The sequence below is a fragment of the Rhea pennata genome, chromosome Z (assembly GCF_028389875.1).
Source record: "Rhea pennata isolate bPtePen1 chromosome Z, bPtePen1.pri, whole genome shotgun sequence".
Taxonomy (NCBI): Eukaryota; Metazoa; Chordata; class Aves; order Rheiformes; family Rheidae; genus Rhea; species Rhea pennata.
The window spans coordinates 58,305,921-58,319,140 of NC_084702.1; the positions used below are offsets into that span (position 1 = coordinate 58,305,921).

The 13,220-nt window shown below is 36.8% G+C and overlaps 1 protein-coding gene across 2 annotated transcripts in view; it reads right to left on the minus strand.

Annotated features, from left to right (window-relative positions):
• Positions 1 to 13,220, minus strand: part of PIK3R1 (phosphoinositide-3-kinase regulatory subunit 1) — a 60,436-nt gene that overhangs the window by 13,054 nt on the left and 34,162 nt on the right. For both annotated transcript variants that reach the window (XM_062599296.1, XM_062599295.1), the window contains exons 4-7: positions 12,502 to 12,576; positions 9,435 to 9,566; positions 8,341 to 8,542; positions 8,059 to 8,138 (exon numbers count right to left, since the gene is read on the minus strand). In XM_062599296.1, coding sequence (XP_062455280.1) covers positions 8,059 to 8,138; positions 8,341 to 8,542; positions 9,435 to 9,566; positions 12,502 to 12,576 — 489 coding nt within the window. The remainder of the gene's footprint in view (positions 1 to 8,058; positions 8,139 to 8,340; positions 8,543 to 9,434; positions 9,567 to 12,501; positions 12,577 to 13,220) is intronic.

Genomic DNA, 13,220 nt, shown 5'->3' on the forward strand with positions numbered 1-13,220 from the left:
AAAAGGTTTAATAAGCATATGCACCTACTGTATATGTATAAAGAGGGGAAGGGGAATTACAGCACGACTCCATGCGTGTGTGTTATATATTAATTATCCACACACACACACACACATATATATATATATATATATACACACCTCCACATTATAAGATATTAATTATATTTTTAAACTTTACAAATTTCTGTAGTTTTATGGACACAAGGGTCTGGCACATTTGCTATTATTACATAGAATGTATTTACTACAGAGATGTCTTTTTTATCGATATCATTTTGTAATGCAATACAATAGTAATCATCTGGATTAATTAATTTTGAAACCTAAAAACCAAATATTGCAATCTTGCACTCAGGATGTCAATGAGACTTTCCTAAACCACGAAATAAAGTCAGAACTGAGAAAGATCTTGAATAATAATTTTTCTAAACATAAAAAGCCAGTCTGTCAAGATACAACAAGATTTAGTCTGCCTTTTCACACTGTTTCTCTATCCTGTTCTCATTGAGATATTTATCATGTTAATTGTTTTTAAAAGCAAGAAGCCTTGTCAGTGTCTTCTTCCTAACTTGACTTTAATGCCATCGGAATCCTCCTGCTATTTAGAAATACTCCTTCTTAATTCCCCCCCCCCATATCACTGACTGTAAGTCTCAGACCTCTTGGAGAACATATGTGCAGAATATACTATTAATTCCAAAGCAGAATGCTATGTAGAGCAATCTGAATGCTTTATATTCACTATAATCTATGGGGGCAGAAAATCAGATACCAAAAATAACCACAACAAAAAGTAACTGTAGCAACTATCAGTGCTACATCATAAGAAAATCTGGTGCAGCTGAAATGTGCTCTATCTCACAAATGCTCATTAAAAATTAACACAGTTTATACCCTCCCCAAATACTTCACACTTATCTACCCTCCCTCTGTGCTCCTCACTAGATCACCCACTTTAGACAAGCATTAACATGTAAGAACATGGCTGGAGTACTAACAGTAACAAAAAAAATACATGCTAGTTTGTTTATATGTTAAGCTTATATTCATTTTCCCCTCCCTGTTTAGGTAGACATGTTCCAAAGATTCCTTCCATTTCCAAAGCGTAATAAGATACTTAAGATCATCCCAGACACAAGTCCAAACACTGAACTTGAAAGTTTAGCCCACCTGCTACCCAAACACTTGAGTTGCCAAGGTAATGATTTAAATTAGGTTATAAAAGATTTCTGACAAAGACTATATTGCTGCATTTAAGTTTAAAAGGGGATCAGTAAGACTTTTTATTCCATTGAAGAAAGGCTTTCAGGAAAAAAATAAGTCCCCAGGGTTTCCCTGGTGGCCCACACTTGTATAATCAGATTGCTGCTCAGCTCTAACTAACCCAGCTTGCAGGCAGGAAAAGGCAGGAGACAGATAGGTCATTTTCCACTGCCTCTGCACAACCTGGAGAAGTTCTGAGGACCTTGACTTTCATTCACATATCTTAAGACCGTGAAATCTCTACCTGGTAATCAGTTACAGTAAAGTACTTCCACAAGGTGATGAAGAAAGCATACAGAAATTCAAAATCACTTACTTTGTAAATTATGCATCACAATTGCTCGCCCTTGTAATACAGCCTGAAAATACAATCCAATAACCTGAAAAATTCAGTGGTTTCCTCTTACAGAAATCTTTCTAAAAGAAAAAAAGCTCTTTTTATTAGGAAGTTTGAAGTCTGAAGCAACTAAGCAAAAAATAATTCTGGAAAAAAAAGTCTATGCTTTCCAAGCAATGCTTCATAAAAATCACTAAAAAAGCTGTAACATGTAGTCAGAAAATCGAAGCCTTCTCTCTGCCCTAAACTGTGTAAAGCTCTCTGCTGTGCAGAAGGTATCCACTTACTCTGGTTCATCATTAAAAAGTAAACCTGACTTTAGTACTGTAAAAAAAAAAAAAAAAAAAAAAAAAAAAAAAAAAAAAAGAAGAAAAAAAAAAAAGAAAAAGAAACCACCCTCAGTAGCTTGCACGTCTCTCTCAGATAATGATCTCAGTTTCATGATTAACTTGGGCAGGTTCAAATATTTGCTGAGCCAGGGATTTCATGTGGGGGAAGGGGAGCCAGATTCAAAGAAAAGTTGTCAATCAGGGAACAAGTGGCCAATGCAGGACGAACTTTCTCATTTTAGCCAAGTAAATGAGAAGACCATTGTGAGAGGTCTTAAAATAGACTCTGTAACTGGCTGCTGAGTGCAGTATTGAAGTCAAGAAAATCACTATGAACAGCCAAATACAGGAAGTGGCTAACTTAGTTCAGAAAAAAAATAGAATCAAAATCTTCCTTAAAAGAGCTGTACCTCTCAGAACAGCTCTGTACAAAGCAGCTTGCTTGCAAACACAGCAGCACGTCCTATGCACTCGTGCTGGATCACAAACACACATGTTGCTTGAAGACTCTTCGATCGCACTGGTGAGGCATTTCATCCATTTCAGAAAAACAGAAAACACTAGAAAAAAATATCTGTCTGCATCCATGGTGTTTTCGAGGACCTCAGAGTCGTTCTTTTCATTTCTTAGTCAGGCAGGTGGGAAAAGAGACTGTACAGAGAGGGAGCACTTTAGGTTCCCTTGCCATACGGAGTGTTTGGTGGAGTATCACACTTGCTGAAGAAATGGAGCAGCAACTGTTTCCCTCTTCAGGCTCTGGAGAGCCTGTTCCCCTCTGCCTACATCAGCTAACTTCCTTACCAGCTATAATTTTACATGGAAAAAATCAAATATGAAAGGAGAAGCACGCCAAAGGTTTCCTTTCAGAGAGAGGCAGGAAGGGGATTAATATTTTCCTCCAACTTCTTGTTGAAGGCAATGAGAACCTCCAGTAGCTGTCTTCCTGGAGATCAGCTGTGGCTCCCTTATGTTACTGAAATGGTATTGCACAGTTTTCACCTCTCTCCCTGAATGCTCCACTTACAAAATCATCCTGTGCTACCAAACACCAATCCTACCAAAAACCTACCAAAACCCACTTGTGTCTTACAATTAAATCCCAAATATCTGCAGTGTATTTTCAGTGTTTTATAGCTGATTGAATAGTTTCATCTATAACAATTCTTTGCTTTTCTAGTTTTAGCCTTTCCCTACTAAAACAATTGTCAGTTCTCTATACCATATAAAGCACTATAGTCATAAAAGTACAGCCTACTTCAAATTGAGATTGTAATCTATGTTTCTGAACTAATGACAGTAGACAGGAGGAGAGGAGAAAGATCCAACTTTTGACAGTAACTGATATGCCTCCTACTTACAATTAAAAATTACAGAAAGGAGTGATAACACTTTTTGGTTTATAAGACCACAGTATAGAAGTATATTCTGAAAGGAAATCAGCTAACGATAACAAACTCTGGTTCACTTAGTCATTTATTATTTTAAAAAGCACTACCTATGCAGAGATAAAGCATAAGCTTCTGAAACTACTGAGAGTGTTCCTAAATCCAAGAGTTTCTTTTTCTTTTTAAACTTTATTTCAATGCCACATGCAAAAATTAGTTGGATCACGTCTGGTCAAAAAATGGTACTGATGTGCACACACCTGCATTTTCACACAACTGCCCCATCTTACCTTTATTTAAATTTAAGAATTCACCATATTGAGTGGTGCTCATTGAATCTATAGATTTGTATTTGCAAAAAGTCAGGAGCCTACTACTTTTCTGCGTCATATTCAAAGCATCCTTTTGATCTATAAAGGATTTTTTTTTTCCTAAAAATGATGCATGAAGCAGGACAAGAAACTGATTGGGATGGAGAGGTTTGCATGTGTGTGTGCATGTATATGTATGGGTATATAGACATACGTACACATATACTCACACACATTTATAAAATTAATCTGTAAAAACTTCTAGCAATGCAATTTCACCAAACACTTTTAATTAGGTATTGAGAAACATAAGGTTTCTGGTTTTGACACTTCTGTCAAAATCTAAACCAAGAATTCAGTATTGCTAGGGCTGGAGATTATTAATAATGTATTTTGCTCCCTGTTAAATCAGGTATAAAGCACATGATTTTTATTAGCTTAGAAGGGGGGCCCTCTGCTGGGTGAGGAGCAGATGTGCAATACACTGTACAAAATCAATTCTTCCTTGACAGACTGTTCTCTGCACATGCCAAAACATTCCTGGCACTGGCTGACGGTTCAGCCAGACTTACGAAACTATTCAAAGAAGTTCTGATAAGGGATGGCATTCCTATGTATTCTGGTGCGCCCCCGAGACACTGCAAGCCAAGACTGTGGCCGATCTGGCCCAGGACAGTCAAGGGGAGCTTTAGGGCAGATTTCAGGAGGAACAGGACTGGCCTTTACATTCCCTTGCTCTGGTTATTATTCTATCAAGCTTGCCATATTATCTTCAGCAAAAAGCAAAGTGTCTGCATTTTGGCTGTACTGCTAGGACGCTCTCCCAAACCACCACCAAGTGCTCAGCTAAGTATAAGGCAGGCTCATGACTTCACTTATTCTAGTTAGGATCCTATGAGTAGTAATCCTACCTCTTCATGCTTAAAACCTATGGTATTTTACAGCTGGAGCCATTATTTACAACGTTATTTACAGGCCTGGAAAAGAGGAACAAGCTGTGACAGACAGCCTAGAAGTTTGTCACCACGGGACAGGAAGTGGCCCCAGTTGCTGCAGGAGCTCCTCCTGGCCTCCACATTCCTTCCTTCCCACTGTCCCAGGACCAGCGCGTTGCCACCACTGTCCCACACCAGACCCCCCTTCTTCTCTACCTCCCTGCAATAACACACACCTTCACCTCGCATACCCATGGGCCACTCTGCACTCCTCAACACTCCTCCAAGAGGACTCTCATTTCACTGTGTTCTCCCCCAAAGCCACCCTGAACCCCTTATCTCCCCACTTCTCCCTGTGTAACCTGCTGGCTCGTCATAAGCTAGTACTGGCCTTGCATGACAGCTGCCTGGCAGAGGCCCTGGGCACTCGCTGCCTGGTCAGTCATGCTCCAAACAGTTCCATATGCGGCTCTGGGACCTGCTACTGCTTCATGATCATCAAAAACGAACTGAAAGAGCTTCCAGCCCTGTCTGCCTAAGAACTCGTAGCCCATTTTTCAGTGTATACCTCTAAAACCACACACTCTATCATACCTTTCATCTGTTCTGTGAGATTCTGTTAGATATAATCAATATTAAGTATAGCCTGTTAAATTAAGATTTTTTCTTCTAATACTACTGTTTCAAATGGCATATTTGAAGACACGCACTTTGTTTCTGACTATAAAATCAGCAATACTCTTAAATGTTTCTGTGGCTGTTCATCAAGTCAGGGTGTTAAAATGGTGTGTTAAATCATCTAGCCTACTCCACTTAAGCCTAATCATCCATTGGGTCTTTGGCTGATTAGATCCAAAAATTAAGACAGGAATCAGAAAATGGATCTCATTATTGATAATTCAAAATACCAACCATTTTCATAATCCTAGTTCTGTTGCACCATTATTTTGTCTTCACATACTACAGACTTTAATTTCTGTACTTTAACTTCTTGTGCAGGACTAGACTCCATTCCAATTTATACATAAAATGCATAGTTTTCCATTAAACACAGTGACAAGGAAAAAAATCATCCACAGTTGTTGTGCAACAAAAATATCAAGTAAGAGCCTAACAATTACTCCTGGTTTTGCACTATGGAGTGCATAGCATTACTGTAGCCATAAAATGTCCAACTGAAGATATTGGTCCTATTTGCATATTTTCTATTTTTTGGAAGTAAGAAAGATAATTATTGGGTGATGTGATGAGAAAACAGTCAGAAGAAAAGAAACCTGGCAGCACTGGCTTACCTGTTACCACTTAGTTGTCATTAAATTATTTTCAACAAATAAAATTCTTTCTGTTTAAAATCTCTTAAGTTATGAACAATTCTATTACAGGTCTGCACTCTGTTCAGAACACTTATAAAAGAAATAAGTTATCTTTTCTAGGATTCTTCCTTTATTATAATGGCTCAAAATATTTTTGATGGAAGGTCAAGCCACTATAAACAATAATCTTGGAGCTGATACTTTTGAAAAATATGTCTCACTCTTCTACAAGAACTATAAAAATGCAATGCAGCACTTAAGACAATCATGTGACTGATTTTGGAGCTGAAAAATACATTTGTTTTCCAATTCTGTAAAGAATCATTTAAAATTCTGTAAATACTCAACTTCTGAAAACTATTCAAGTGCTTTATAGGCATTAGAGCAGAAGCTAGTTAACTAAGGGCTACAAAGTTTGAAAATCTGCATCTAATTCTTTTCAGTATATTAATAAATGTGCAAATGCTCTACTAAAATACATTCGCTTGCCTAGAATGGACCCTGAAACACACAGGAAAATAATTCTTTTTTTGTAATGGGTCACATGAAAAATCGCAGAAGAACCCTCAGAATAATGAACTGCATTAAAAAATATTAATTCATTTGTAAGTTTGATGGATATTTCAAGGGCTCTAGTAAAGCAGATATTAAGATACTCTCAGGATGACTAGACGCCTTGCCCTACCTTTCACTTATATATTTTACTAGTCTAGAGCAACTCATGCCTAAATGCAAATAACCGATCTCTTAAGTGCAATTTGAGAAATTCTCATTTCTTGACCCTACCTCCGTACGTATGCCCTCACTCTACCACTGCCTCAAGCCACGTAAGCTTACATATCCAAAAGTGTTTTTAAACATATCATTTCATAAAGCACTACTATAAAAATCTTGTATTAGAGCCTTTTTTAAGGCTTATAACATGTGCAAGGATAAAATCATTCTTTAACAATAATAGTTATTTGCTATAAATAAGGCAAGGAAGCATTAAAAGTTTGGATTCTCTTGTTTTTTATGAAACACTAGGAAGAAAAAATATGCAGTGGTGCTGGAAATGCCTGCTTTAACTGTTTTGAGAAAACTGAACAAATACAAATAGGTATAAACTAGCTGAGAATAAATGAACGCTAATTATTGGCAAAAGTAATTACTATAGCCTACGAGGTTAGAACAACCTTCCAAAGTAGTAGGAGCAAAAGCCATAGCCATTTAAATTTGATCTTCATTAGTTTATGAAGGGAATTATACAGCGTGCTTATTTTAATTAAGAGAAATAACATATTCTTCTGCTACTGTTTTTCTGCTGCTGTGCTCTAGCTCTTCAAATCTTAAACAACCCAGCAAATCCCACTGACATGAACTTTACCTTGTACTTTTAATAGAGAGGTGCTAGAGCTACAATATTTAATGCTCTGTTCACCAGGCCCTATCCTTTGTTAGAATATTCTTTGTTAATAAGCTGTAAAAAGGATTACTTTAAGCTACACCTAAAGTCTCCTGCATTAACAATTTCCTTTGCACACAGCTGGCAACGCTGCTTTGCTCATACCAAATACTTGATTTAAAAACAGGGGGTTCTGCATAAATTATAGGTGGGTCTCACTTTCGTTGACTAAATTAAATGCATGCTCACAGAGTCAGAAAAAGTGCCAACTAATTTTCCTGAATAGGATGTTAATACTTTATGCACTGTTTATTGATATTGACAAATAAAGCTCTTAAGACTCTGAATTAAAAAATATGTATAAGTAAAGAACGGGTCAAATTCTAATCTATTCAGATCTTCTGTGTGGGGTATAGTATTTTCAAGAAAATTTGACTGGTGCTATAGAGAGAGAGATAAGTAAGATCTTCAGAATTTGCCCCCTCCTATACAATTAATGATATGTATTCTATTGGTTTGCAGGTATTAGAAGTTCACAAATTCCTATTCAATGCTTAATGAAAAAGCAACAGAAGTTCAAAGGCTATGCAAACGATGGATTCTGAAATGATTTTATTGCAAAATTTCTTATAAAACAAATGCTGCACACATATAAACCACTACTACACAGTTCAGTAATTATGCAGTGCTGTATTGCTAATTTAATTTTTAAAAATTGAGCATTTAGTGTCCTTATGTTGAATTTTAATATTTAAGAAAACAAGAATACATAACTTTTAAAGTATAAATATTTTTTACCTGGTACAGGCTGTCTCTCATTCCATTCACTTGTGATTAAAACCTCTAAGATTTTTATGTGGTGTTCAGTATTATCAGAGCTGCAAGAGATGGATTAGACAATAAGAATCAGGAAAACTACAAAAAGTTTACATTACTATAATTCAAAAAGCATTACAAAAATTTACAATAATGCCCTCCAGAAAGCAGAAGTAAGGTCAAAGAAGTAATTTATTCAAATTACTTTTGTATATAGCTAACCCGTGTTTATAACATAGAATATAACAAAGATGTCCCACATACCTTGCTATCTGGAATTTGAAAAGCAGAGGGCTGAATATTTCAGCTAGAGACCTTGCATTCAAGAGATTTTTGCTGGATGCTTGACAAATTCTGAGGAAATGTTTGAGCAAATATTGGAGTGTGAGCCAATACTGGGGAGGTATATTTGGAGATCTGATGAGTTTCTTCAGCAACTGAGCATATTCCTCTGAGTTCTGAACTTCTGCAAGCAAACAGATAAAAGGCTCTTGATATCAGCACGGGAACATACAACCAGTAAACTGAAAGTGTATATAACTCCTCTGGAAGCATCAATTTTACAGAAAAAAAATATAAATTCTGTCATTTATTGTTACCATAGGACTTGTTTCTTCTTCTGAAAAAAGTGAAATGCTCAGAGAAAGGTAAAGAAGAAGTATTTAAAAGTCAAATGGAAACAGATATGCATTTTGGTAAAAACCACAATATGTTCAGAGTGTACTGGTAGAAGTCTGTCTTGTGTTTAGCGTCACACATGATTGGGTAATTCTGAGATGCACTAGATAAGTCTCACAGGTGCTATTCTAACTTTGAAGGTTATCAGTAACAATATCCTGTCCTGAGACATACAACAGAATACTTGTCCTATATGTTGAAAGCCTATAAATTGCACTTATTTGAAATGACCACTGTGTAGATGATGAATCTTACATGCACGTACTTGTCACTTCATAATCTGTAGCTCCCAATGTACTGCAGAACATCATGACCTCTAATACATTTACTTTGTCAGCACTGATAAAAAGTTAAAAATTAGCTTTCTGCATACCGATAAGACCTTGATTTTTCCCCCCATTTCTTCTATAGCCATTCTACTTTTTAAAAGACAGAACTGTTAACCCTTGTATTTTCCATTATGTTTGCATAAATAGAGAAGTAAATAATACATCTCTAGATCTGAATTTAAGCAACTTTCATTAAATCAGTGAATGTATATATAGTTTCTGAGATTCTGCCAGAGTGTGCAGAATCTTCCACATATTTTGTAGGAGACCAAGAAGCAGCTGAATCACTGGACACTCAAAATTCTAACAAAAGCTTTTTCGTTTGATATTTGAAATACTCAATATTCGTACCTTGAGCTGCAGAAATAATGTCACTGTAAACAGCTGCTGGAATGATGGGATTTGGCAGATCCAGGAGATACCTCTTGAGAGCATCTGATAAAGTGTGCACATCAAATGTCTCTAAATCCAATGAAGAGGCATCTAAAGGAAAAGAGTAACATAATTTTCAGATATTAGAAACTGGAAAAATATATAGGCTCATGATATTAGCCCTTCATACTAAGCCAAATCTGCTAACTCATATTTGGTTTACAGGAAACAACCTGTAAGAAATACTCAAAGACACATCTATGAGATCAAGATTATACAGTGCTCAACACAACAAACAGGCTCTTTTGGTATCTGATAGACCAAATGGCTTCCAGAGCCATATGTGGCCTCCAGTCCTATGCCTTATAGGGCTGAACTAAGACTCATAATAATGGTAGTGACTTGCTGTATGTTGGTAATGTTATGGAACTTCAGAATATTTTTAACAACTCTGTGTTTTACCTGTAAATATTTTGTGTAAGAAGTATTAATCAAGGGTTTGGTCAAATACTGCTTTTTTACTAGTAGCTACTTCTATTATGACTAGAAGCTACACTAACTACTTGAGGACCAAGTCTGTAAATATTTATGTCAGTATGTGGAAACAAATATGCACTTGCAGAATTGGGTGTTTGTTGTTTTATATAGCAGTTAGTATTTCTCTTGTAAAGCCTGGTGTCCTTCCAGCCTAGTTACAACTCAAGCTAAGGTTTAGGAGTGTCACATATAGGACTAGCTGAATATCAGCAGCAACAATAAAAACAGGCTAATTCAGAAATGCTTGCTTAGTGCAAGTAAGATTGAGTTTCCTCTTAAATACAAAACTGGTCCAGAAAAGACCCAAATGATTACAGAAAGATCCATGTTTGGTACAAGAACTTGGAGTTATTAATGCTGACTGACTTTTTAGGCTGGTCAAGTCCCCTGTAAAATAACTCTTGAACCTCTTTGGCCATTTTGAACCAAACTCAACAGAGGACTCAGATATCTGAGAACTCAGATATACGGTGTGTCTACAAGTACTGTGAAAAAAGCCAAGTGAGGACAGTGAGGCACTCAGTCCTGCTCCTCCTCCTCCTTCTTGTTTCCCCAAACAGAAAGCTTGCAGTATGAACTCAATCCTTAACAGACACCAAAGAATCCATATAAGAACACATCCATTATAAATGGCTCAGAAATTAAAAAACTGCAGCATGGGTATGAATGCTGCAAGAATAATTAGGCATCAGAGAATCCAATTACAAATTTACAGAAAATAGTTTTTGTTATTTCTCTGGCTCACATAATGTTTTTTATTTCATAAACTGAGTTAAATTCTTGTTCTCTTTGGGTCTAACCATTCTCTGAAGTCTATTGTGAATTATCATAATCAATGCTTTAGTAAGAATAAATTTTTGGTACTCAAGAACTCCTTGGGTGTAATGTCATAAACAGATCTGAACTCTTGTGTTTGCCGAGCTGGCCAGATGCAAGTCAGCTTTGATTCTGAAGCCAGATAGCACTGTGCTGAAGCTAATAGGCAGTTATCCAATTAATATGCACAGCACTTTAACCATAAGCACAACTGCAGTTCAACTTGGAGAACAAAACTGACTTGCACTCAGCTAACTCAGAGAGTAGGCGGAGGAGATCAGAGCTGTCTATATCCATCTGTCAGGAGATCCACTATACTGGCTTTGTCCTGGAAGATTCAGATCCTATCTTTAAAAAAGAGAGAAAGATACTTTGTTACTAAAGGGTAAAGTCCTATTTTCATTTTCTCAAATGTAATTGCATTTTAAATACGAACACATGTAAACCACAAATTCTTGATTTCATGAGATAGATGAACCTGTCATAAAAGTGCACCTCAGTTTAGACACTTAACAAGAGATTCAGGTAAGTTAAAAGATATATTTGCACCGGTGGCTTGGAAAATCTGGATTTATCTGTACTGAAAAATACAATTACAACACTAAAAATAATGCTTTGTTTGCTAGCACTGCACGAATATCTCCTCTCCCTGCTTGCACACATACACTTCTTCCCTCCCACCAAAATCATAGAGGACAGGATGCTCTTTTGATCTGAAGGAACAGTCAGCTCAAAATATCATCTCTAGTTCATTTTGTTAACACTTGCAATTACTAAAAATGAAGAGTGCTGAATTCATGGTTTGAGTTTGCTTGCTTTGCCTCTTTAGCAAGACTGCTTGTAACCAGTTTCATCTCCTAGCCCTTGTATTTTCATGCTCTTTTATGCAAACGGAAGCTCACACCCACACCCCAGCTCGGCTTGCAAAGGTGTGGTCACGCACTCTTACTATAAGAGCAAAGTTCCTGATCTCACCGTGCAGCTGAGTGCTGTCATGCCACTATACTCCAGCGTGAAGGAATAAGAAAAGTATACTAAAAAAAACAGAAGTACATATCAGAAAAATTGAACAGGTATGTGGTGGCAGTAGCGTAGCTGCATTTTACTGTCCAAAACCTGAGAAACCTGTCTATTGCTGCAACATCACTTGAATTCTTTTTCTTTCTCTTCCACTATCGTCTCTGTGCCACAGAGGGAGTGTTCAGTTATTGACTCTCCAGTCACTGGACCAAAGGAAGCAGAAAGGCTGCATAAACAAATGCATGCACAGAGCCGCATGTCTGTACATACACAAATTGTTCATTCATTTACAAAATATTAACCTGCAGCCTTACAGGAACAATGTGTCTTTCTCTTGCTTCTCAACAAAAGAACTCCTTTTTATTTATTTATTTTTTTTTTGTACAGCCAGATTTTTAATTCCTTGAACAAGCAAATGACAAAAAGAATGCTTAAAATAATTATTCCTGGAAAAAGAACCAAGGCAATGGAGCCACGAAAAAATACGCAACCCGTACTAGTGAAAAAATACCTTTCATATTAAGTTTAAAAGTTACAAAGATTTTCCCTTAAATTGGGCTTTATACTATATCATTCATAACCAGACCATATATAAGCTGAGAAGAAGATCAGAGAAAACATGATCAATCTGACCACAAAATCTATTAATGCTTTAAGGAAGAGGTGTACCTACCACATTCAAGAATTTGTCTTAATTCTGCTGAGTTGCTTGAGCCTTGTGTTCCATACAAAGTCAAACACTCCAGACCTTCAAAAAAAAAAAAAAAAAAAAAAAAAAAAATCAATGGGATACATTAATATCCTGTGACGGTTGCCATGAAACAACATACTTTAGTTTTCTTCAGAAATACTAAAATTTGGCAAAATTCTCCTACCATCATTCTCCTACAACATATTAAACTACTGAATGTGATTGATTTTTAGGACAGCGATATACCTCTTTGTACATGAAAACTGCCAGGTCTGCAGAAACTGCTGGCCAAGAAGGATTAGAGATCCTGGTAAACCCATATGTTCTTTACAAGCCTCCATGAGCTGACTTTAGAAGGCCAGAACTAGGAAACAGATACACACATCCCACAAAGAAAATAGTTTGCAAGAGTAATGTGGGAACACCCAGATCTTTCTTTACACTCTACATGTTAGGTGGAAACACCAGGTCTTTTTAAGTGTATTTCACAATGTCACTCTCTCACAATTGTCTTCAAATGGGACAAGAATGGGGGATGGAGAAATGTAGAAAAGAAAGGTGTTTCACCTCTCCTGCCAAAGGGTGAGAAGCCCAAGTCACAGCACCACAGGAATGGAAGAGGGACATGACAAAAGGTTTGATGCATCCTACTTAGCTTGAGGACTAACCTGAGCCTTGGAAGTTAAAAGTGTGCCTAGCCT